At 35.5% G+C, this 26,944-nt stretch overlaps 2 protein-coding genes across 4 annotated transcripts; one reads left to right on the top strand and one right to left on the bottom strand.

Annotated features, from left to right (window-relative positions):
* Positions 1 to 648: 648 nt before the first annotated feature.
* On the top strand, positions 649 to 15,618 carry trappc13 (trafficking protein particle complex subunit 13). Of its 2 annotated transcripts, XM_077243208.1 has the most exons (13): positions 649 to 768; positions 5,033 to 5,101; positions 6,281 to 6,380; positions 6,976 to 7,060; positions 7,145 to 7,272; positions 8,265 to 8,337; positions 8,621 to 8,665; positions 9,045 to 9,062; positions 12,271 to 12,404; positions 13,826 to 14,024; positions 14,152 to 14,252; positions 14,327 to 14,474; positions 15,001 to 15,618. In XM_077243208.1, exons 1-13 carry the CDS (start codon positions 684 to 686, stop codon positions 15,106 to 15,108), a joined length of 1,293 nt encoding a protein of 430 aa, XP_077099323.1. In that variant the 5' UTR covers positions 649 to 683; the 3' UTR covers positions 15,109 to 15,618. The 2 variants fall into 2 exon arrangements, with proteins under 2 accessions (XP_077099323.1, XP_077099324.1); XM_077243209.1 differs by lacking the exon at positions 9,045 to 9,062.
* On the bottom strand, positions 15,403 to 26,634 carry sgtb (small glutamine rich tetratricopeptide repeat co-chaperone beta). Of its 2 annotated transcripts, none has more exons than XM_077243210.1 (12): positions 26,536 to 26,634; positions 25,230 to 25,345; positions 23,187 to 23,290; positions 22,981 to 23,056; positions 22,698 to 22,797; positions 22,506 to 22,610; positions 21,435 to 21,573; positions 21,241 to 21,303; positions 20,601 to 20,638; positions 19,497 to 19,580; positions 19,200 to 19,320; positions 15,403 to 16,153 (listed from the first exon to the last, which is right to left on the bottom strand). In XM_077243210.1, exons 1-11 carry the CDS (start codon positions 26,619 to 26,621, stop codon positions 19,209 to 19,211), a joined length of 1,023 nt encoding a protein of 340 aa, XP_077099325.1. In that variant the 5' UTR covers positions 26,622 to 26,634; the 3' UTR covers positions 15,403 to 16,153; positions 19,200 to 19,208. The 2 variants fall into 2 exon arrangements, 1 of the variants encoding a protein (XP_077099325.1); XR_013207138.1 differs by having other exon boundaries at positions 16,019 to 16,153; positions 19,145 to 19,320; positions 26,536 to 26,606.
* Between the last annotated feature and the right edge of the window lie 310 nt (positions 26,635 to 26,944).

Raw genomic sequence — 26,944 nt, 5'->3', positions numbered from 1 at the left:
ACTAGAGCGCCAAAAGTTACATAGTGTACCACTAATATCTTTATTTATTAACAGCCTGCACCTGTCCAATAAAAAAAATGCTGTAAACATTTAATTAATTTGGTATTACAATTGCTATTTAAAACATTAATGTAATTGTGTTTCTTAAAAACAGTTTCTTATGAAAATTTAATGTAAAAAAATATGAATTTAGAAAAAAATAAACATAAGAATTCAGCCAAAACTCTGCCATCATGACAGACATGAAATACACCAACAGCAAAATATGTGTAATTTCAAAATATCATAATATTTATAATCCCCTCTCACTGGTGGTTGTGTTAAGAATCATATATATATGTCAGGTAGTGTTAAGAATCATATATAAATAATGTACGTGCATTTATAAAATCATAATTATGGAGAGAAAAAGCCAATGAATGCATCTCTGAAGTCTAAAATATGGGTTGGGTGAGCGAGAGTGACGATACACAACCAACAAAAAAAGTTAAGTACTTAACGTCCTATTTGAAGTGTATAGTAACGTGGTAACAGTAAAAAGGTGTTGAACTGCAGTATTACATGATGTGCATTAATCACACACTGTGTCTGTATGGATTTGCTGTATTTACAGACGCCTGCGTTCGCGTTCTGGTGTCGCTGAAACGCGGTTTGTCCCTCTGTAGTCGCCGTCAGCAGCTGATATGCAGGTGAAAGGTCAGTCCAGTGCAGCAGCAGACAGGATGGATGTCAACCAGGCAAAACAAGAGCATCTGCTCGCATTAAAAGGTATTGCGGGGTTTAATATTTCTTACTCTAGTAGCGAAAGAGCAGCTGAATGTCTGAACAATGTTGTGTGCTTACTTATATTCATTCATAAATCCCGCTGTAGCTGAAGCGATCGCCCTGTTAGCTGCATGCTAAAGTTAATCACTTCTGCTGAGCACAGGATGGGCTGAGTCTCAAATATACTCCTGCTCACTAGGTTTGAGCCCTGGTACATGTTTACTAGTCTAAGAGTCACATACTGTAAGAATATGTGTCTGTATGTAGCAGTTTTCTGCTGCTTTGTGCTGCTGTAGTTAACAAATGACAGCTGGTGTTTTGTGACATCATCAGATACACAGATTTCTGTCTATCATTGATTCTATTATCGACATACATTGAGTCTAGTAATTGAAAAGTTCTCCGAAGTGATGCTTTATTATTCTTCTACATAATCTCTTAAGGGTTTTAATAAATAACCCTATATCTTTCATATAATTACTATACTTTTCTTGGAATAATTTTCAGATTGACAAAATGAATTAAGAACAATAAATGAATTTATTCCCCACAGTCATTTTCAAGTTTGTTCTTTTGGTATGTTAATGAAACTGGTATAACGTGTTTTAAAACAGATAGCATATTAAATGGATTTAATCTATATCATGCTCATTAGTCAGACTGAACTGCTTAAAGTTAAAGAACAGAATGACACAATGCAGTGTAATATTGTGCTAAAGAACGTGTACAAATAGGACGACAAGACATATTTTGCATAAAGAAAATGAAGCCTTTCTTTTGGAATCTTTGCATTTTAAAAAAACATTTATCAGAGGTCACACTTGGCGATCAAAACAGACTATAGTATATAGCAAAAAAATGTTAACAAAATGAATGAATTTTGTTTCAATAATATTTATTCTTAAATTTTTTTGGATTTTGAGGGGTTTTCATGTCACATGACTATATTTGGGTCAATGACGTATAAGGATTTTCAACAGGCCGATTTTAAAATACAAAAAAAATAATACCTGTTGCAATTGTACATTAAGGATGTTTTGTACACATAAATTCATATAAAATTTTTAATTGAAGTGATTTAATTTTAGTGTTTCTTCATCTAGATGAATTGGCCATAGCCTTAAAAAATGTCATGTGGTGTGACCGTGATTTATCTTAAAATTAATTAATTTTCTTAACATGCTTACATTTTTTTTTCAAGTTCGTAGTAGTTAAAGTGTTTAGAAACAAAGTATTTTTTTGTTTTTCATTTTTCTGTTCTATAATTTTAGAGTTGCCGCCTTAAATCTAGTTAACAGACTTATTTTTCCTGTAAATCACATAAAACTGATTAAAATGTTTTAAAAATATCATTCACTTAAGCATACTTTATCAGTGATTCATATTTCAGCCACAGAAATAAGATATTTTATTTTAAATTTAATACAGAGATTGCTTTTATTGGTCGCACCACATGATGAGTGGTCGCTCCAAATGACAACGAAGACCTTATATAGTTAAAAATCTATTTAAAGAGATCAATGAACAATGCATTTTATACAAAAAATAGATTTAAACCAAATTTTATAAAAAAAATTCACAGAATTTTCCTGAACAAACATTTTATAAACATTTTTCTTTTATAAAAATCACATCGCAAACATAAGTGCACCATTTCATTTAACTTGACTTAGAATTTCTTTCTAAAAAATAACAATGTTATATATATTAATGTAATACAAATATTGTATATGTATATTTGTATATGTAATACAAATATTGTATATAGGTAACATTTGGGGTAAATAGTTTTTTTTTAAAGTAATTAATACTTTTATTAATCAAGGACAAATTAAATTGAAAAAAAAGTGACAGTAATGATATTTAGGCTAGAATGTTACAAAAGATTCTATTTAAAATAAATGCTGTTCTTTTGAACTTTCTATTCATCAAATAATCCTGACATATAAAATGTATCACAGTTTCCACAATTTCCAGTAGTAACAAAAATAGTATAACTAAAATCCTCAATCAGGAAATTGAGAGTTAGATCTAGAGCATAGATCAGCATCGATAATAATCAAGTTTCTTGAGCAGCAAATCATTATATTAGAATGATATCTGAAGGATCATGTGACACTGAAGACTGGAGTAATGATGCTGAAAATTTAGCTTTATGCACAGGAATAAATTACGGTCTACTATATATATATTCAAATAGAAACCAGCTATTTTAAACTGTAATAATATTTCACTCTTATCCTTGCAAGGTAGTCCACTCTTCCTGCAGGGTCAGAATTTTTACTTCACTTGGCATTGGGCATCTGGTAAAATAGATTAAAATTGTTTTAAATAAATAAAAAGGCAATAATAAATACATTACTAATAAATGCATAATTACTAAACTAAAATTACATGCTATAACTTTTTTGTTGCATTTTTCTCATATTTTACAAAGAGTAAACATAAACCGTCTGAAATATTTAAAAAAAATCCCAAATTGCATAAAAATCTATTCCAAATTATACTAAATTAAAGTACTTTTTGTATATAAACCATCAATTGAATATAAAAGCACAAAACCTGCCAATCTAGGACATATATCTATCATGAAAAACAGTCTGCAGTGGTCACGCCACATGATATTTGGTCACACCACATGATATTTTCAAATCCAGTCAAAATTTACGGGCACAGAATTGGACACCTAAACAAAACAAGCTAGCTTTCCACAAAAGGTCAATATAAAATTTAGAATAAAAATATATATTTGTAGAAATAACTTTAGTATTAATTTTTATAAGGTCATACCACATGACATCCAACTTTGGTAACTGCATACATTACCAACCATTACAAAGGTTTATTTTTTTTTCCTATTTGAGAGAATTACAAACCTGCTTGTGGCTTCCATGGGTCCTTGGTAAATTGGTATATATAAATTGGATGTAACTTCCTGTGTTTGAATAGTTTTCAACATAAAAGTCCCAAAATGGTAGTTCCTTGATGGTCGCACCACATGATATTTCATAAAATGGACATCATCGGTCAAAGGAAATATAACTACAAATGATTTGATTTTTTTTTACAGAATTACAAAACACTTTGGAAATCATGCCAAAGAGTGCAGAAAATAATTTTTAATACATTTAGAGTAATTTCAAAGACGTTTTCAAAACGGAAGTTAGGGCCGGACGGACGGTCGCACCACATGATATTTTGACACTTAAAATATCAAAAAAGTTACAAATAACTAAGTTTTTTTTAAAGTTAAAGCGAGTACATACATGGGAGAGGTACTACAAATACACAGTATCTTTTTATGCATTTAAACCCGTTTTTACCTGAACAAATGCAATGCTTCTAAATTATAGACCATATAAAATAATAATATATAAAAATAATAATAATATTTTTAATAATAGTGTGTGTGTGTGTGTGTGTGTGTGTGTGTGTGTGTGTGTGTGTGTGTGTGTGTGTGTGTGTGTGTGTGTGTGTGTGTGTTTATACATCAAGTGCCACAAAAGTCCCCAAGTTCCATAACATTCTGATGAAGTAAAAAATGTTTTTTTGGTCTAATTTACCGATATGGAAGCTTGTTCCACCATGGAATAAAAAATGTAAAAGTTTATCTAACATTTCTTATTTTTCTTCTTGCAATTGCAAATTTACATTACTTCTGCATACTTTTTTTCCTCAAAATTTTGTGATATAAAGTCGCAATTGGTTGTTATAATGTCAGAATTGTGAGATAAAAAGTTGCAATTGCGTGTTATAAAGTCAGAATTAAATTATGTGAGATATGAACTCGCAATTCTAAGAAAAGAAGTCCGAATTATGAGACCAGTGAATGATTTTCCATTGCTGTGTTACACTTAGATAAATACAGGTTAAATATACTTAGTTGTGATCATGAAATAATTTCACAATGCTAATCAAGTGAATATAGATCATCATTTGGTGCTGTATGACAGGAATGTGAATTCAGGGCATATGTGGAATAAGACCTCTAACTATATATATATTATTAACCTTATAGTGTAAATATCACTTTATGGCTATGTTGGTCTTTGGAACAACTGAGCATTTAGTTACACAAGAAACTAACATGGTGAACTGCATGGTACATTCGTGTCTACACATAAGTTGTTACTGTCTGTTACACTGGTCAACCTTAAATAAATCTAAATAAAAGCAACTAGAGCCTTCAAGAGTTTACTGAACTGTACATCATGTGTGTTTGATACTGAAATATTGTAAAGATTTCATGTTATGTTTCTACCTCCAGTGATGCGGCTGACCAAACCTACGCTTTTCACTAACATGCCGGTAACGTGTGAGGACCGAGATCTTCCAGGTACAGTCCAATGATGCTTAGATGAACCGGGATTTCATCATTTGAAGAATACACACATTTTGTGAAATCAGATACTGATTCATTGGGAAAGAAATTCATAAATGAATTATTATTAATTGTCTAAAGCAGAGGTACCCAGCTCAACTGCAGTTTCCTTCAAAATAAAAGCTCGACTGCAGATTCCGTCAAAATAAAAGCTTAAGGTTTATCTCTTGCAATTGTAGAAATTACGACAAAAGTATTGTAATTTCAATACTGTAGCTTAAAGTAAAATAAAATAAATTTATTTTACAGTGCATTTCTTTTAAAATATATGACTATAACTGTCATAGAATAATAATATAACAATATTATTATTATTATTATATTCTAATTGTTCCAGCCTGAATGCTATATAGTCTGATACACTAAATCACAACTAAAAAGAGGTTTAACTCCCTTTAAAGTTCAGGTGCACATCAATTCATCGACTTCTTTCTTTGTTCAATTTGAACATCGGTTGGAGCTCTTAATTCTGAACTCTTATGTACAACATTTTACACCTAGAGGGACCAAGGTCCACCCACACAGTCTCACTAAATCCTGTGTAAAACACTGTAAATACACTGAAACATTTGTTGTTGTAATGCAACACATGAGTCCAGTGTTGAGTTTCTCTGAAAGCTATTAGCAGCAGCTCAGTCTCTGTGAGAGGGCTGGTATAATGCTTTTGCAGGTACCCAATGCTCTGAAATGCGATCGCCAGAGGCCGTGCTCCAGAACCGCATGTCACGATGACAGTTCTGAGTAGCACTTCTATATATAAAAGTGGCTGAAATATGTTCCCCTATAAATCTGCATGAGTGAGATTGTAATGTTGAAAGGATGAAGTGAATGGAGTTCATCAGACACCACCTCATGTTACGCTTCTAATTTGTATAAATATTCAGCTGAATCATGGCTTGCAGATAGTTTTATTTGGTTATTATTCATAATTTGATGGCTCGGATATCATTGTTATATTTTGCCATACATGCATGTTGGCAAATCATGGCCTGTGACCAACATGTGTGGCCTTCTAAAAAGTCTTGACTAAACATAAATAAGGCACAAATAAAAAGCTCTGTTGATTTAGATGTCTGTGGGGGTCTAGTCAGTCAGTCAAGAGGTTTTACAGCTCTGCATATCACATGTCTGCAGGTGATTTGTTTATACGACTCATGAAAGACGATCCGTCTACCGTAAAGGGGTCCGAAACACTAATCCTTGGGGAAATGCTCACGCTGCCTCAGAATTTTGGGTAATGTATAGATTTAATGATCTAAAATTTTATTATTTATTTTTGGATTTATTAATAAGTTCATGGCACTTTCCACAAACATGGTACACTTTGGTATCGCATGACTTTTTAAAAGATTTAGAGGCAAAAATCACATCTATGTTTATATCTATATCATTATTGAATATCTATCTATCTATCTATCTATACACACTCGCCAGCCACTTTATTATTTTCACCTAATAGCCCATCAAATATCGATAATACCATCCTAAATCACTGGTAATTTTGAAATTTCTGAGCAAAAAAAAAAAACTAGATTTTATTTATTTTTGTTAGGAAAATGCTCACACAAATCAAACTGTAAAAAAAAACAACCTCCATATAGGCATGTGTTTTTGTAACATTAAAAAAATGCAAATGGCTCATAAACCGATTAGAAAATAAATATAGTTTTTCGTTTGACTTCCTCCTGAGGTGAAAGATCAAGGCTTTCTGCTGGTCAAGCACCGCAAGTCCTTTTCTGTGTCCTATTAGTGGAAAGTGCCACATGCTCATTTGAATCCCAAAGCATTCCAGTTATGCTAAAAATGCATTCTCACCATTTCCCGTACAGAAATATTTTCCTTGGAGAGACCTTCTCCAGTTACATCAGCGTGCACAACGACAGCAGTCAAGTGGTCAAAGACATTCTCGTAAAGGTAACGGCTCAAGTGAAGTAATTAAAGCCTGTAGTTGTGTCGGTTATGTTGTCTCGCTACTATCGAGTTTGTCTCTGTTCGCAGGCAGACCTGCAGACGAGCTCCCAGAGGTTAAATCTGTCCGCTTCAAACTCTGCCGTTTCAGAGCTCAAGCCAGAGTCCTGCATTGATGATGTCATCCATCATGAAGTCAAGGAGATCGGGACACACATGTGCGTAAATTCTGACAGACTCCAGACATTCCTAGTCATTTAATGCTGGGTAGCGTTAATATAATCATATCATATAATGAATCGAATGGAGTAGTCCTCCGCAAATCTAATGTTGTTAACAAAAAAAGTAAAGCGATTGAAATTGTTTTCGAGAAATTTAAATAAAGCAAAAATGAAATAAAATATAAATATTACTTGAAAAACTTAAACTTAAAAAAACACAAAAAAACTGGAATGGAGAATTTGAAATATTTCCTTGGTTGAAGTACTAAAATCACAAAAAATGAAAACTGAAATAAAAATGATCTGAATGATCATAAAAAAATTGTAATAAATACTACAATAATATGTAAAAAATAGTGTTGTCAAAAATGATTAATCGCATCTAACAAAAGTTTTTTTATATAATATATGCGTATATTTTATATATATATATATATACACGCATAGACTTATGCATACACTGTTTGTGTGTATATATATTATATAAATATAATATACATACACACACAGTGTATGCTTAAGTGTATGTGTGTGTATATATATATGTGTACATGCTTATATATGTGTGTACATAGTGCACATATACATACTATATATATATATATATATATATATATACTCGCACACACACACATAAACGTAGATTTTATAAACCCCAACTTTTTTTTATCGATTTAATCATGATTAATCGATTTGACAACATTAAAAAAAATACTAAAATACCACTGCCACAAATTCACACTCAGTTCTGACCACACCCATTTTTCACAGTCCAATTAACTTCAATGGGTAAATTCAAGTCCCGCCCCAACATTTTTGGGTTTGATATCCTCTAAATTACTCAAATGACTGGGCTAAAATTGGTTGCAAATGCTGTTGCATGTTCACGTTGCTACCATAAATACAGTAGATAAAATCCATCAAGAATAAGAGATGTATACAGCACGCTGTTGTCCTCACCATATTTGTTTCTGATCATCTGATTCCAGCTTGGTCTGTGCTGTCAGTTACACCACTCAGACTGGAGAGAAGCTATACTTTAGAAAGTTCTTCAAATTTCAGGTAAGCTCATTTCCTCCTGCTCTGTGATTGGAGGCCAGCTCTACGCAAACCATTTTGCACACAGCCGAGACTTTTAATTTACACTTAAGCTTGACATTTGAACTGGAGCATGAGATCTCATGCTGCTTTAAACATCATGAAAATAGTCAGCAGAGTTGAAGAACTGAAGCTAGGTCATCGAAAGCAGTCTTGAGTTGTGTGATAAATTCAATTTGACATGGATTCTGTTGAAGTAGAAGCAAACTGCAGCTCAAACTTCAGTTTTAACTCCATTTTGAACCAGGTCCTCAAGCCTCTAGATGTAAAGACCAAATTCTACAATGCTGAGGTAAGTTTACATTTACCAGTTTGAGCTCTGTGTTTTTTCCCCCTAATATTTAGAGAATATATACAAAACCAAATGACTCGCTTATAGTCTATAGTATTTTCCATGGTCGTACTGTTTATCTTCCTCTCTGCACTGCCTCGCAGTCTTTGAAATAATTTATAGTGAGGCTATGCTTTTTAAGATCCCATTTTATACATTTTCATTTTTCATCATTTGATATATCTTTTGAAAGTAGTGTGTGTGTGTGTGTGTTTCATTCATAATTCACTGTTTTGTTCACGTTTATGCTGCCTCAAGAAGAAAACTGACATTGTCATTTTCTGGTGCATGTAACCTTCACTTCTCTAATGTTTATTTTTGTGTTTTATTCCTCCATTAGAGTGACCTCAGTTCCGTGGTAATTGTTTTTCTTTCTCATTGCAACTTTTTTTCCAGCATAACCTGTTTCTTTTCTTCTTCTGAGCCTTTGAAACAAGCAAGGGGAAAACATATGAAAAGTATTTTGATATTCAAATAACAGGACAATACTGAGATGAAAAATATGAGATTATTGAGAAATCCGGACCTGTGCTATTAGTAAAAGTTATTTTTCTAATTCATAATTTTTTGCAAAAACCTTTAATTTGTGTTAAACGACACCAATTTACTGTATTATCTGTTGGCAAGATTTTAGAAAGGCTACATTACCTACTGCAGTACCCTAAAGAAGGCCTGAATAGCTTTTTGGCTATTAGCTATTACTAAGCAATAATCTGAGAAACCAAGCATTAGCCAAAATGGCAAGTTGTTTCAAAAGGTAGAGCGGATGGATGGATAGATAGATGGATAGGTGGATGGATAGATAGATGAATAGATCAATGTAGTTAGATGGACATAGATGGAGATGGATGGATGGATTGATATAGATGGATGGATTGATACAGATGTATAGATAGGTAGATGGAAGGGTGGATAGATGGATGGATAATGGACATGGATGGATGGATAATGGACGATGGATAAATGGATATTATAGATGGATGGATGTTAGACATAGATGGATATGGATGAATAATGGATATAGATGGACATGGATGGATATAGATAAATGGATAGGTAGATGTATATAGATGGATGGATATATGGATGTATAAATGGATATTGATGGATGGATGGATATAGATGGATGGATGGATGGATGGATGTATAAATGGATATTGATGGATGGATATAGATGGATGGATGGATATAGATGGATGGATGGATGGATATAGATGATAGATGGATGGATGGATATAGATAGATGGATACAGATTGATATAGATGGATGGATGAATTAATAAATTAAATCAATTATATTTGAAAATAGAAAATGTCCTTAATTTTTCAATTTAACAAAATAAAGTTATAATTTTTTAATTGGCAATCCACATAATCTAATAATAATAATAATAATAAAGAAATATGTAAACCGAGAATTAGATTTAATTTAAAAAAATAAAAAATATCTTTTTTCTGTTTTCCTTAACTTGTTTTCTCTCAATGCTTTTGCTTCACTGCTCACTCATCTCACCAGTGCTCAACTGGATCAACACTCACTCTTTTCCTGAGGCTGGGAGAAACTGATGCTTGTTTTTAATGATCTTTTATACCAACTGATGTTTTCGTTGACAGATTTAAATAACTTTTGGTGTGAAATTCCAAAAACCACATGTTAACAGTTTTATATCACATTAGTATCAATAATAATGGTGTGATGAGTTAAAAGACTTCTTTAGAGTGACATGATATAGTCTAATTTCAAATGCACATTGGTCAAACTGTTTGATTTTTGGGCTATTGAATGAATCAGGCTTGGCATGGGTTCTTTGCTTCATGCTGTATCAGTAACAACACTTCTCTCAAACGGTACTGTTGATCCACATGCATGAACTAACCCCCAACTCAAAATAACACTAATGGGCAAACAGCTGCTTTATATGCCTCTCTGAAAAAAATCCATAAATTCCACTTAAACTTGTCTGAAGTACTTGATTTGATGGGCCACGGTCAAAGACCTTTAAACAACGATGGTTCAATTCAGTGCCATTCAGAAGCGAAGAGATAGTCCTGTTTATTGTGATATTACTGAATTGTAATTCATTTGTATGCATTAAGTCTTCATATAAAGCCCTTCAAATAAAGTATCCCACCAGGATAAAGTGTATAAAATATTAATTTATATACACTGAACAAAATTATAAACACAACACTTTTGTTTTTGCCCCCATTTTTCATGAGCTAAGATCTAAGACTTTTTCTATGTACACAAAAGGCCTATTTCTCTCAAATATTGTTCACAAATCTGTATAAATCTGTGTTAGTGAGCACTTCTCCTTTGCCGAGATAATCCATCCACCTCACAGGTGTGGCATATCAAGATGCTGATTAGACAGCATGATTATTGCACAGGTGTGCCTTAGGCTGCCCACAATAAATGACCACTCTAAAATGTGCAGTTTTATCACACAGCACAATGCCACAGATGTCGCAAGTTTTGAGGGAGCAATTGGCATGCTGACTGCAGGAATGTCTACCAGAGCTGTTGCCCGTGAATTGAATGTTCATTTCTCTACCATAAGCCGTCTCCAAAGGTGTTTCAGAGAATTTGGCAGTACATCCAACCGGCCTCAAAACCGCAGACCATGTGTAACCACACCAGCCCAGGACCTCCACATCCAGAGTCTTCACCTACAAGATCGTCTGAGACCAGCCACCCAGACAGATGCTGCAACAATCGGTTTGCATAACCAAAGAATTTCTGCACAAACTGTCAGATCGGTTTGGATTGAGTGGCCCATGGTGGCGGTGGGGTTATGGTATAGGCAGGCGTATGTTATGGACACCGAACACAGGTGTATTTTATTGATGGCATTTTGAATGCACAGAGATACTGTGACGAGATCCTGAGGCCCAACGTTGTGCCATTCATCCACGACCATCACCTCATGTTGCAGCATGATAATGCACGGCTCAATGTTGCAAGGATCTGTACACAATTCCTGGAAGCTGAAAGCATCTCAGTTCTTGCATGGCCAACATACTCACCGGACATGTCACCCATTGAGCATGTTTGGGATGCTCTGGATCGGCATATACGACAGCGTGTTCCAGGTCCTGCCAATAACCAGCAACTTCGCACAGCCATTGAAGAGGAGTGGACCAACATTCCACAGGCCACAATCAACAACCTGATCAACTCTATGCAAAGAAGATTTGAAGCAAGTGGGGTTCACACCAGATATTGACTGGTTTTTGGACCCAAATCCCCCTACCCTCACAGATTAACACAGATTTAGACAGATTTGTGAACAATTTTTTGTTGTTGTTGAGAAAATGGCCTTTTGTGTACATAGAATAAGTCTTTGATCTTTGAGTTCAGTTCAGCAAAAACAAAAGTGTTGCGTTTATAATTTTGTTCAGTGTACATACAGTACAATACTGCATGAAATCTGACCAGGGCTGAGGAAAGGCCTACTATGATTGCAATTTCCATTGAACTCTATTGGTAACGACGGAACTTGTGACCATAGCTGGCTTTGGGAAACACACCCCAGATTTGATGTGTTTGACCTTTGACCCTACAGACGGATGAGGTGTTCCTAGAGGCACAGATCCAGAACATCACTACATCCCCAATGTTCATGGAGAAAGTTTCTCTGGAACCTTCAATGATGTACAATGTGACTGAGCTCAACGCTGTGTCCTCTGCGGACGAGAGGTAAGCCTTTCTGTTACTGTGATTGTGTTCTATACTACCAGTCAAACGATTTGGGTAAGTATAGTTATATATTTTTTAAAGAAATTAAAACTTTTATTCAGTAAGGATACATCAAAAGTGACCACAAAGTGATCGTAATATTTCAAACATTGAACTTGAACTTTATATTTACCCAAAAAATCTTGAAAAAATATAACACAGTTTCCTCAAAATATGAAGCAGCACAACTGATTTCAACACTGATAATAATCATAAATGTTTCTTGAGCATCAAATCATCATATTAGAATGATTTTGAAGGATCATGTGACACTGAAGACTGGAGTAATGATGCTGAAAATTCAGCTTTGATCACAGGAATAAATTTCATTTTAACACAGTATATTCACATAGAACAGTTTTTTTTTAAAAATAATAATGATATTGCACAATATCACTTTTTTTACTGTATTTTTGATCAATTAAATTGAGACTTCTTTCTGAAACATTACCAGTTTTACTCAATCCAAACATTCGAACAGTATTGTAGGTTTATAAAAGAATGCATTGGGTTCAATACAATTTTCATGATTGTTTTAATTTGTGACATGCTGTAAATTGGCACAGAAAATAATGTTTACTTGTATGATGTTGACATTTTGTAATAACAAATAAAAATCATATTTACAGTAATGCGCTTACAATGTAAGTCTATATATTGCAATGTTAAAATGCATACTGTTTTGAAAACTTGAGACTAGTGTGACAAAATCACATCCAATCTTTCAACTCTCGCTTTTCCAAAAATACAAACTACACAGATCTGCTTTTAAACCCTCTGAAACATCTTGCCTCATAGACTTCAATTGTAAGTGCATCACTGTAAATTAAACGATTGTTTGCTTTTATAGACTGAGGGAGAAAAACAAAATGATTTTCTTTGGTAATTGACAGCATGTCACAGTTGTGTTAATAGTTTAAAGGAATAGTTCACTTAAAAATGAAAAATCTGCCATCATTTACTCACCCTCAAGTTGTTTCGAACCTGTATGAATTTCTTTCTTCTGCTGAACACAAAAGAAGATATATTTAAAGAATATGGGTAACCAGACAGTTTATGGACCCCATTGACTTGTATAGTATTTTTTTTCCTACTATGGAAGTCTATGGGGTCCATCATCTGTTTGGTTACCCATATTCTTTAAAAAGGCCCATTGTCGGTTGTCAAAAGAGTAGTGATGTATAAAGCACAGCTCTCACAGAACTGGCTTTCAAACAAAGCAGCTTTCTGTTGATCAACATGGGGAATTCATGCGACCAACTTGAACCAAAATTCCCAATTGCGTTCACTTCCTATTGAAATGGCATTTGCTAAACAGCTGTAAATGGTACAGCAACAGACTTTATTGAACTTTTGCTCAACTTTTCCTTGGATTTCTGCAGGGAGTCGACGTTTGGGAAAATGTCGTATCTGCAGCCCTTGGACACGAGGCAGTATTTGTACTGTTTGAAGCCCAAGCCAGAGTTTGCGGAGAAGGCCGGGGTCATCAAGGGGGTGACTGTAATCGGCAAACTAGACATTGTGTGGAAAACCAACCTCGGGGAGAGAGGACGTCTACAGACCAGCCAGCTACAGAGAATGGTACATTAGATTAGACAAAAAAAATTTGCTCAGTCACTATAGTTAATCCAATGAACTACAACACAAATCAGTAAGAAATTGTCTGTATGTTACACAGAACGCAGCTCATTCAGGCCTTCTCTTCTAGGCTCCTGGTTACGGTGATGTTAGGCTTTCCCTCGAGTTCATCCCGGACACTGTCAACCTAGAGGAACCCTTTGACATCACCTGTAAAATCACCAACTGCAGGTCAGAGCATGGCTGAGAGCCTGTCAGCTTACAGATGAACTGTGGGTTTTAACAGCTGGTGTTCCTGTTGTCAGTGAGAGGACCATGGATCTGGTTCTGGAGATGTGTAACACGCGCTCCGTCCACTGGTGTGGGGTGTCCGGCAGACAGCTGGGTAAACTCAGCCCCAGCGCATCCCTGTCCATTCCTCTCAGGCTCCTGTCGTCCGTTCAGGGCTTACAGGTACACTCCAGCAGGCCTGATGATTGAAGTTTCAATGGGCTTGTACAATTTTTAGATTTTCGACTTTGCAGAGTCGGACAGTTTGCTACTTGAATTCAAATTCAGTTTAGCAATATTTAGTAATTTGGCATGTAATGCAAGGGGCCAATCATAACAGCAGTCATTTACAGATAGGCTTGCCTCAACCCTCTGGTGCTCTTCGTGTGTCGGTCAAAAATGACAGATTTACTTATTTTTGTCAATTAAATTAATGTACTATATTTTAGTTTGACGTTTTTTATTTAATATTTTGTACTTTTAGGGGATTTTTTTATACAAAATTGTATTTACGCTCTATTTATAATCCATTTATTCACTTTTTGAGCATAGACCTGAAAATTAAATTCCCAACTTTAACTGTCTTAAATTTAAAGTTAATTTAAATTTTGGTCAAAGATGACTGAAGAACACCAGAGGTACTGTAGCAAAAATTAAATTAATTATGATGTAGGATCCATGATACATCTATCATTTTTTTTTCATTCAGAGCATTTCAGGACTGAGGCTAACGGATACTTTCCTGAAAAGAACGTATGAATATGATGACATCGCACAGGTCTGTGTGGTGTGTCCTTACACGAGTCCAGAGAGTTGAACCCTTGTGGCACCCTTGTGCACTGTCTGTGTCAATGGACCAACTTCCCATCTGTTCTGCATCTATTAATATAACACCTTTTGCTCTTTACCTTTAAGGTTGTTGTTTTAAAATGTCATTTTTAAAGCCCTTAATCATGATTTTAACTGTCAATGTAAATAAAATGTAAATTAAAAATCAGTTTATGTAGTGAGTTACAACATTTAAGGTTTGCTATACAAAAGTGTGTTGTTCCGGTGGGTGATAAGCAAATATCATAATGTTTTGCCGCAAAGGACGCTGATATCGACGGAATGATTTCAAGACACATTTATTAACATTGTTTTTTGACAAAACATTATACTGCTCTGTGTTTTATAAGCATATTACATAGGCTTCAATCACTCATCTGACTGCAAATATCAGATTATGGAGCATGCAAAAGAAAACTGAAAATGCTGAGATTATGCATATGCTTATTATAGCAACATTTTGTTGTCATTACCAGTGAATAAAATGACTAAACAAACAGATCTGGTGAAGCAGCTGATATAGTGATTACCACACACAAAAGTCTCTTGTTCCTAAAACGAACAGAATATGTTGTAAAAAATAATCAGAATGCGTTAAAGGGTTAGTTCACCCTAAATGACAACTGTCATCATTTATTCACCCTCATGTCGTTCCAAACAATTTGCGAATTGTCATTTTAGCTGTGAACTATTCTTATACAATGTCCGTGGATGTTAATAACATGGCCCCACATCTAGTTAATAGGCATAAACATATGATCAATCATTCGTTTAGTAAAATAGTCAACTCTGATGTGTCATAACCAGCTACATTCATAAAGAGGACTGAAACATTATCTACACAGACCAAAACAAAGAAACCTAAGAGAATGTTCTGTGTATAAGGTGATTTTAGATGTGTTTTCTCCTCTTCCCTCCTGACGTCTCCGTATAAAGTGCCATTCCCTCCGTCTCGGGTTCGACTCCAATAGAAGAATGAATTTAACGATTGCACTCACGTCTCTTTTCCGCCCGCCCTCCTCTGATTCTTGATCCTGTATAGACCAGATTCATAGTTTTCATTATTCTGCAGGATAGACAGGCACGTGAACAGATAATGACAACAATGAACCAGACTAATAGTGTTATCAAAAAAGCAAACATGAGATTAAACCAGATTTGCTGAAGCAGCCAAGCCATTTTAGCTTGCTTCTACAAGTGATTTAAGCTCTTTTATCGTGACTTGTATTCGAGCGCTTCACATCACAAGTGCAATGCTGTATCAGGTGAGCTATCAAGAAAGTTGACTATTTTAGGATATGGATTTGATATGGAGCTGATCATGTGATGCAAACGTCAAAATGTATTATTGTATACAAATTTACAAATTTACAAATGCTCGATGGTGAAAGTGTTTGGAGGTCATCGCATTCTTTTGCGCAAGGAACCCTGTGAAAATAAGTCTATTAATCGATAATCTGCCCATGTAATCATAATTTATGTGAAAGGAATAAGTTGTTGGTCTTTTACTGCCACTAGTTTTCATTTCAGCTGGAAACCGAATGTCACAAGTTTCAAACTGAGCACCACAGCTCAGTGTTGAAAGACAATTTTTTTTGATAAATTCCTTTTTTCAGCAAAGACACATTGAATTGGACAAAAGTGACAGTAAAGAGAGTATGTTTATGCACTAGTTTTCATGAATCTCAATGAATACAATCAGATTTCAGATTCTGAGAGTTCTGTTTGAACCCTAAACTTTTGCAATCTGATTTATACAGGTCCTTCTAAAAAAATTAGCATATTGTGATAAAGTTCATTATTTTCCATAATGTAATGATAAAAATTAAACTTTCATATATTTTAGATTCATTGCACACCAACTGAAATATTTCAGGTGTTTTATTGTTTTAATACTGATGATTTTGGCATACAGCTCATGAAAACCCAAAATTCCTGTCTCAAAAAATTAGCATATTTCATCCGACCAATAAAAGAAGTGTTTTTAATACAAAAAAAAAAAGTCAACCTTCAAATAATTATGTTCAGTTATGCACACAATAGTCAATACTTGGTCGGGAATCCTTTTGCAGAAATGACTGCTTCAATGCGGCGTGGCATGGAGGCAATCAGCCTTTGGCACTGCTGAGGTGTTATGGAGGCCCAGGATGCTTCGATAGCGGCCTCAAGCTCATCCAGAGTGTTGGGTCTTGCGTCTCTCAACTTTCTCTTCACAATATCCCACAGATTCTCTATGGGGTTCAGGTCAGGAGAGTTGGCAGGCCAATTGAGCACAGTAATACCATGGTCAGTAAACCATTTACCAGTGGTTTTGGCACTGTGAGCAGGTGCCAGGTCGTGCTGAAAAATGAAATCTTCATTCATAAAGCTTTTCAGCAGATGGAAGCATAAAGTACTCCAAAATCTCCTGATAGCTAGCTGCATTGGCCCTGCCCTTGATAAAACACAGTGCACTAACACCAGCGGCTGACATGGCACCCCAGACCATCACCCCTGACTGTGGGTACTTGACACTGGACTTCAGGCATTTTGGCATTTCCTTCTCCCCAGTCTTCCTCCAGACTCTGGCACCTTGATTTCCGAATGACATGCAAAACTGAGCAACAGTCCAGTGCTGCTTCTCTGTAGCCCAGGTCAGGCGCTTCTGCCACTGTTTCTGGTTCAAAAGTGGCTTGACCTGGGGAATGCGGCACCTGTAGCCCATTTCCTGCACACGCCTGTGCACGGTGGCTCTGGATGTTTCTACTCCAGACTCAGTCCACTGCTTCCGCAGGTCCCCCAAGGTCTGGAATCGGTCCTTCTCCACAATCTTCCTCAGGGTCCGGTCACCTCTTCTCGTTGTGCAGCGTTTTTTGCCACACTTTTTCCTTCCCACAGACTTCCCACTGAGGTGCCTTGATACAGCACTCTGGGAACAGCCTATTTGTTCAGAAATTTCTTTCTGTGTCTTACCCTCTTGCTTGAGGGTGTCAATGAAGGCCTTCTGGACAGCAGTCAGGTCGGCAGTCTTACCCATGATTGCGGTTTTGAGTAATGAAACAGGCTGGGAGTTTTTAAAAGCCTCAGGAATCTTTTGCAGGTGTTTAGAGTTAATTAGTTGATTCAGATGATTAGGTTAATAGCTTGTTTAGAGACCCTTTTCATGATATGCTAATTTTTTGAGACAGGAATTTTGGGTTTTCATGAGCTGTATGCCAAAATCATCAGTATTAAAACAATAAAAGACCTGAAATATTTCAGTTGGTGTGCAATGAATCTAAAATATATGAAAGTTTAATTTTTATCATTACATTATGGAAAATAATTAACTTTATCACAATATGCTAATTTTTTGAGAAGGACCTGTATATATTTGTGTTTACATGTACATTACATTACGAACAACTTCTGCGTTGAGAATTACTACCATTATGATGTCACCAGAGCAACTGTGAGTATAATTGTTTGTTCTTTTTCCTCTTAATGACATCTTAAAAAAAAAAAAAAAAAAACACTGAGTGCTCTTTGACAACGCGTTCCTCTTTCCTCCCGGGTATTGCCACCAATGTAACAATGTTAAAGAATGTTAAATGTTCAACATAAACAGCAAAACAAAAGTAAAGCTGCAGCATAAACTAAAACAAAGTCCAGGTCTAGTCAAACTTCATTTGGCCCAAGCTTGATCAGATTGATTGAGGTGTTTATATGAATGCTTTTCAGTTTGATTGAGCTATCAGTCCGATTACTGCACGTAAACGTAGCTAGCGTTCTGAGTCATACCATTTTGCATAAAAATAAGTCTATTCATTGATAATCTGCTCCAGTAATCATCATTTGTGTGAAACGGAATGCAAGTTGTTAGCGTTTTACTGCCTCTAGTGTTGATTTCTGCTGGAAACCGCAGTGAATTGCATGTATACTTATGTTTTAGAGTCATTTTTTTTCCAATGAGCCTAGGTTGTAAATGTCACAAGCTGTATTAAAATTTGAGACGCCCACATGAACACCACAGCTCAATGCTCCAACTCTAATGTGCGTTTACTCACATCAGAACTGCTTGTAAGTGTATAGTTTAAACAGGACGAGTGTGAGGTCTCAGACCTGCCGGGATCAGGAGTGTTCCTCTGCGCTGCCGCTGAAGGAGCGACTCCGTATGTGGTTCCTCAGCTGTTCGATCAGCTCTGGATTCTGCTGCTGGATCTGCTGGGCGAACTGCTGTCCACTGAGAGAAACGTGTCAGAGTCCTAGTTTATGAGCCACATCAAAACATCCTGCTATGTTTGTAATTCTGCTTGGTGTATTATACACATCACCTCTAAATATCTGCACCACATAATTCTTAAAACCTTCCCTGGAACACATGTCACATCAATCTAATGTCAAAGAGAAGATGCTCACGCTTCAATGAGACTGGATATGTCAGATAATCCACCCACTCCCGCTGCAGGTCCGCCCACTGCATTAGACATCATGCCCGACATGCTGGTTTTGGACAGTTGATCACAAACACACCAGGTCATGACTTTTTTAAATATAGCGTGTGTATCTTAATCTGTTGCAGTGTTACAGGGTTCGTACAGATACGGTAAAAAGTAATTCCACGACTTTCATGGACTTTTTTAAACTCAAATTACAGATATGATATATACAACTTGCAACGTATTTAATAATATATATTGAATACAAAGTTTATAATTGTTCAATAAATAATATTTTATATTATAGTGTTGGCGAAATTTGTATCGAGAAAAGGTCCGAAGCACCTTGTACGAACCCTGTTATTGGCTGTTTAAGGGATAGTTCACCCAAAAAACTTTTGTTCGTGTGTGATTGTAGCGTGAGAACAAACCACATCGGTTCTCATACGTCAAGAAAGTACGGTTGAGTTTTGTTTACCATATTTGATATACTCTATGCACGTGCATTGATCTGTTAAGATAAGAAGCCTTAATAAAAGCCTAAAAAATATCTGTTCATCATATAAAATGATTGTACTGCTTGGAACAAATTGCCCAATCTTAGCAAATGTACACTATTGTGCAAAAGTTGACAAAGAAGTGAAAGTTAAGTAATTTATTTTGAACTTTCTATTTTTCAAAGAAGTCTGGAAAAAATTTATCACGGTTTAAACAACTAATAGGCAGCACATGGGTTTTCAACAATATTAAAATGATTTCTAAAGGCGCGTGTGTGTGTGTATGAGTGACCATGTTTATATGTGGATAAAAGCCTAAAATAAATCAGTTCAAGAATTGAGAAACTGCTTAATTCATTCTTCATGTACGTTCTGAAGCTGGAAAATGTTGATTGTGTAGACTTTCAATGGATGGACAAACATTATGACAGAATATAAAAAATATATTTCATTGTGTTCTAAAAGTCATACAGGTTTGGAACGACATAAGGGTGTGTAAATGATGACAGAATTCTCATTTTCGGGTGAACTAACCCTTTAAATGAAAGCAAAAACGTGCAAGACAGAGTTGTTTTATTTAAACTCACAGTTGTTGCACCTGCTGGTTTTGCATCACACTGGCAGCCTATAGAGCAAAAGAGAGAGTGTTTGAGTGGATACAAACATCACATTTAAAGAATACATGACAGTGACATTGTAAGATTAGATCCAATAAATACAGCCTTGGTGACCAAAGAGACTCTTTCTGACAGACTTCAAACTTTTAAACGATAGAAAAAAATGTAGCCTTTCGCTTCCTTGAAAATGGACTAACATACTGATGAAGTTTTTGTCAGATAAAATGCTCTGCGCTATATTCTGCAGAGTAGTACTGTATGGTAATGTGCTATTCCAAACATAGCCAAAGGGTCTTTAAGTAGCATAACCAATGCCTAGAGCATGTCAAATTCATCTTCCTTCCTCTACACCAAAGCAGTCACACCCAGCATTAGATTTTGTGCATTTAGGTCTTAAAAGTCTGTTCTTTTTATGAAATCGTCCCAATTTCTAGACTGCTGCAGTGTGCTAGAAACCCCACGCTCACCCTCAATCTGATTCAACCGACTGGCCCTTTAACTCTGGCATGGGCTCCATTCCAGACAGATGAAAGGGGTTGCAGGGTCGATTCATGACCCATTTCATAAATTCTATTAACAGAGAAATGCGAAACTACACACTTGTGCATACCATGCTAATGAAAGCGGGGTTATTGATGAGGCTGGCCATGTCAAACCCCAGTCCTGTGGCCGTCTGTGAGAACACATATAAAAGCTAATGTTAGGAATTATTATTGACTAGTTCTCATATTTAATTACATAATTGGGATACTCAATATACATTTATTAAAAACTAAGATAGACTGAGCAGTTTCTTCTACTCACAGGACTGGATGCTTCTTTTTGTTTCTGCTCTGCGATCTTTAGGTTGGATTTGTAGGTGTCGTTTTCAGGATCTAACACCAGAGCTTTATTAAAATAAGATATCGCTTCTGGATACTTGCTCATAGAAGTTAGTGCCAATCTATAATCATAAAAAGATCAAAGAAGATAAAAGATAAAAGTACTGTAATTTTGTAAATTAATAACTGTAACATACTGGTTACTTAAAAATATTTTAGATTAACTTTTAAAATCTGTTGTATAACTCAGCAGGGATGGGAATCAAAAGGAATGCACTTATTCTGGTTTCTGATTCATCTGAGGATGCTAGGTCCATAATGATTTCATTTATGATTTTCAGTACTTTTAAGGAATCGACCTTGCCACTATAACTATATTTATTATATACCTACATATTAAACAGAAAAAAGTACAGTTGTAACCAAATATAACTCATGAGACTGATTTATTTCAAACTCATGAGATTGATTCATTTAATGCTCATGACACAGATTCATTTAATTCTCATGAAGCGGATTTATATAATGCTCATAAAACTGATTCATTTAATTCTCATGAAACTGATTCGTTTAATTCTCATGAAACTGATTAATTAAATGCCCATGAGACTGATTCATTTATTGCTCTTGAAACCAGTTAATTCAAAGCACACGAAACGGATTCATTTCATGCTCACGAAAAATGATTCATTTAACGCTCATGAACTTTGAAAATGCTATTGTTAGTTCTTATCAGCTCAGGTCCATTAAATTATATTAACAGATACAACTTTTGATTTCAATAATATATTAGTAAATGGTGAAATTGAAATGATTAAGTTTAATAAATGATTAAGTATTATTTTGCGTTGTTAATTCATTTTAACTAATGTAGTTAACTAATATTAACAATATGTTATAAAATTCTATAATATTTATAAATTATATCTAATATTTGTTTTATTTTATTTCAGCCTTATTTCAATTAACGAAAATGATTTTTAATAGTTTAATTTTTAGTTTCAGTTACAATAACAACACTGACGGTTACACCACAATAATTAAACCATCTCACCCCATTCTGCCATAAGCTTTACTGTATGAAGGGTCGATGGCAATCGCTCGTTCACAGTCTCCCGTAGCCTCTGTGTAGTTTGCAAGTTTACTATGTGCCGCAGCCCTGAGAGAGAACAATCCCATCAGTCAACACCAAACATCAACACATCCGTCTTTATGAGTGACGCATTCTCGATATCAAAACCTTCACCTGTTACAGTAGTAGACTGCATTTCTTTGGTCCAACTCAATGGCTTTTGTATAACAGTCCACAGCACTGCTATAATTCTCCTCTTTCATGTGGTTATTCCCTAATAAAGAAACACAAAAGCATTTGAGCATTGGAAATGATTGATGCATTCATTATTGATCATGTTTTTATTTGCATTATCACAATGGAACAACGTGATGACAGAACGATTAAGTTATACATTATGCATCGTATGATTCTGACAGTGTTTTGAGTCTAAATACAGTAGGAAAGGTTGACATGCCCTCATTTTTAAGCTGCTCAGCTCTCTCAATGTCCTCAGGAGATGGAAACGTCTCAGGTAACGTGATAATATCATTCTGTAAACAACAATTAGACAAGAAACTGTGGGGAAATGTGTGTCTAAAATCTAGCTCGTTGCATACTATGCAGAATTAAAACAACTGTAATCAAAATCATGACAGGCTGATATGTATAAAATGTAGTTACTTTGAGGAGAGAGTTGAGGAATATCTCTCTCAGTGGCTGAGGGGCGGCCAGATGGCAGTCACTGGAGCTGATCTTGAAAGTGGTCTCGAGACACTGTACGGCAACTTAAATAGAGAATTATGCATTCATATTTTCAATTTTGTACAATTGTGTATTTGTTAAAAAAAAACAATAACGCTATATATAAATTACATATTGCAATGCTGATATGGTGGCGTTTCTTCAACAATCGTGGCCTTTTATGAAGACTTTTTAATTTGAATGTTTTTTAAATTGTTTTATGAAGATCTTAAATGTGCAATGTTTTACCATGACTTCATCATTTATTGAAATAATATTGAAATATGCATACAGTATTATGTGCAAGTCATTTTCTAGAAAAGTTGGTACACAACTTGTAAAATGCAATAAGAATTTTTGGTTTGTTAATTCTCTTTAACCTTTATTTGTCTGACAAAAGTACAAAGAAAAGATAGCATGGATAAAGAATAAAAGATAGTAAAGATAAAGATAAACAAATTTTGATTTTGAAGGCTGCAACACACTCCAAAAAAGTTGGGACAGAGGCATATTTACCACTGCGTCACATCACCTTTTCTTTTAATTACACTCTTTAATCCTTTGGGAATTGAGGATACTAATTGTTGCAGTTTTGCAAGTGAAATTTTTGCCCAATCTCGCCTGATACGAGACATCCGCTTCCCAGGAAAGATGTCATCTTGATGCCATTAAACGTCTCTTTTCAATCCAAATATACACCACATTAGTGGTACTTTCACACAAATGGCAGTCACCCATGCCGTTTGCACTGATGCATCCCAATACGATACAAGCTGAAACAGACTCATCAGACCACAGCAAACATTTCCAGTGCCTTCTAGACCATCTGAGATGAGCTCGGGTCCAGAGAACTCGCCGGCATCTCTGTATTGAACAGATGAATAGCTTTCTCCTTGCTTAACAGAGATTACAGTAGCATTTCTTGATTGCACTGTGTTCAGTGACAACGGTTTTCCAAAGTACTCTCGAGCACATGTGGCTATATTTAACACAGTAGCATAACAGGTTTCTCATGCAATGCCATCTGAGGGGTCAAAGGTCACGCACATTCAACAGAGGTCTCCTGCCTTGCCCTACACAGACTGGGATTTCTCTGGATTCCCTGAATCTCTTCACAATACTATGTATGCTAGATGGTGAAAGACAAATTGAGAAATGTGATTTTTGAATTGTTTGACAATTCTCTCATAAAGCGATGAGCCATGACCCATCTTAACTTGCACAGACCACGATACACTCACCTATTACCAATTCACCTGCTCATTGTGGACTGTTTAAAAGAGTTTAACTTGGATATTCTAGAACCTTTCCACTTTTATTTTGCCTCTTTCCCAACATTTGTGGAGTGTTACATCCACACTTCCAACAAACTCTTGATTGTATTTCATTTTACAAAATGTCCCAACTTTTGAGGCATTTAAAGTGTAACTTCAATAGTAAGACTTTACAATAAGGTTTATTAGTTAACATTAGTTAAAACAAACTAACAATGAGCAATGCATTTGTTACTGTATTTGTAAATTTTTTTTTAATGTTAGTTAATAAAAATCCAGCTGTTCATTGATTGTTCATGTTACTTCACAGTGCATTAACTAATGTTAACAAATACAACCTTTAATTTTAATAATGTATTAGTAAATGTTGAAATGAATATTAACTAAGAATAATAAATGCTGTATAAGTATTGTTCATGTTAACTAAGGTAGTTAACTAATGAACCTTATTGTAAAGTGTTACCCATACAATTTAAGCACACTTCTTTTTTTACAAATCACAAAATGGCCACATTTTTGTCAGTTAATCAATCTGACATATCAGGCCGCCGATATATCACTAATAATAATGTAATTAAACAGACAAGTCAAATAGTTTGCTGTGGTGACTTTCAGAAAGTCCTTCTGATCTGCCAGAGTCCAGAATCTGCCAGTCCAAGAGTAGAAAAGGCCTGTGACTTTAAATGTTTTAAACATGAGGGTGACCTACCTTCCAGGCTTTCCTGTTCATCTGAATTCAGCGAGCCACAGTGTGTCTGATCTCGGAGGAACTGCACGATAGAATATGCCAAGCGCTTTTCCACTGCCATTTTGTCTGGGAGAAACCTGAGGAAAGATTTGTTGAAAAAGGTCCTTTTCAATAGATTCAGACGTTAGAGGAAAGCTGGCATGGATGGGTCAGCTGAAAGAGGAATAATGATTTAACAAGAGACTGTACTGGCAAAATATTCAATAATGTGTAAATTTTTCAAGTGATATCAGCTGATTATTCTAAACCTATTTAGACAAACAATTAGGGGAATCAAAAATCGATTCCAAATACGTAATTTTAATACAATTAAAATTTAGACTCCGCAATTTACGCTAATCAATTCCTGTGTGTGTGCATTTTAATGTGATTTCAAAACATTTACAAGCGCAAGAAGACTCTCAACTCTCGCATCACACACTGTTTTATTTCGCAGACATCCAAAGCGGCTTCTCATAGGCTGTGCAGTGTTGTTTTACATTTGATTCAAGTTTCTGTACCTGAACTTTATTCAGTTATTTAGTCCAGCTATTTTTGCTGTGTTATTTTTGTTAAAATCATAAGGAAAACCATAGGTTGCAGATTTTTGTTCATGGAAATCAGTTGCAACAAAACGTTTTGCTAAACAAATATGTTATATATAAATGTTTGACTTAACTTTAATAAAATCTGGTAAATCGATTAACGGAATCGCTAAATTTCAAACGATGCCCAAACTATTATGCTGCATGTTGTTCGAGGGGTTAATTAAATAAATAAGTCTTTTATTTATTTCATCAGCTTCTGCTTATCAAAGCCACATGGCTGTGATCTGATATATAAAACTGTTCTGGTCCCATATTGTAGACTAACCTACATAGTTTCGAGCAACTGTAATAGGCTATTGAGTCTGTTGTGCATGTCCCTGGATTACAAAAGCCAAAACACATGATGCAGTTATGATGTAATGACAAAGGCATCAAAATTCGCCCTACAACATGAAATATCACATAGCCTGATGCATATTTAAGAATAAACCTATTGTTAGGTAGATGAGCAGTAGCCTGTGCATCACAGATGGTCTATGTTTACACTGGTTTACACAGATGAGATTGCAGGAGGTTGGGCAATGGCTGAAGACATTCGCAGTTTAATTATCGGACAGAAAGAGAAACCTTTGCAAACGCAAGTCTCTGATACTCTTCTAGACTCATATCATCTCATATCAGCGCACAATATCAATAACATTATAGTCTTGTGGATGCTGTGCGCGCCCCCGCCCACCTACCTGGAGAAAGTGCCCGCAGCGCTCGTTCCAGCCACAGCGTCATGAACACTTGCGTGAGACTGATGATGATGCGCAGCACAGCGCATGCGCCGTCAAGCCGGAAATGGCATTGTTCAAGGACTACAATGAAGAGTTCATGATCCTACTACGCAAAAGGTGTACACCTTTTTTTTTTAAAAATCTACCTTTTTTATTTATTTACTTTCAAAAAACATCAGAACAACAGAAGTGGTGGATATGTGTGTGTGTGTGTGTGTGTGTGTGTGTGTGTGTGTGTGTGTGTGTGTGTGTGTGTGTGTGTGTGTGTGTGTGTGTGTGTGTGTGTGTACGTGCTTGCGTGCGTGCGTGCGTGTGTGTGTGTGTGTGTGTGTGTGTGTGTGTGTGTGTGTGTGTGTGTGTGATAGATCAC

This window comes from Siphateles boraxobius, unplaced genomic scaffold, assembly GCF_051911475.1.
Source record: "Siphateles boraxobius isolate OS27281-9 unplaced genomic scaffold, OSU_SipBor_1 25, whole genome shotgun sequence".
NCBI classification, from domain to species: Eukaryota; Metazoa; Chordata; class Actinopteri; order Cypriniformes; family Leuciscidae; genus Siphateles; species Siphateles boraxobius.
This window is presented reverse-complemented; position numbering and strand designations above follow the sequence as displayed.

What these genes read in the sequence shown, in the direction of transcription:
- trappc13 (XM_077243208.1), top strand. Translation starts at nt 684, where the DNA reads ATGCAGGTGAAAGGTCAGTCCAGTGCAGCAGCAGACAGGATGGATGTC. An exon ending in GCATCTGCTCGCATTAAAAG is followed by an intron (nt 769 to 5,032) that starts GTATTGCGGGGT and finishes TTCTACCTCCAG; the next exon opens with TGATGCGGCTGACCAAACCT. An exon ending in ACGCTGCCTCAGAATTTTGG is followed by an intron (nt 6,381 to 6,975) that starts GTAATGTATAGA and finishes TTTCCCGTACAG; the next exon opens with AAATATTTTCCTTGGAGAGA.
- sgtb (XM_077243210.1), bottom strand. Translation starts at nt 26,621, where the DNA reads ATGCGCTGTGCTGCGCATCATCATCAGTCTCACGCAAGTGTTCATGAC. An exon ending in TGAACAGGAAAGCCTGGAAG is followed by an intron (nt 23,291 to 25,229) that starts GTAGGTCACCCT and finishes TCTCTATTTAAG; the next exon opens with TTGCCGTACAGTGTCTCGAG. An exon ending in AACCAGCAGGTGCAACAACT is followed by an intron (nt 19,581 to 20,600) that starts GTGAGTTTAAAT and finishes GTCCAAAACCAG; the next exon opens with CATGTCGGGCATGATGTCTA.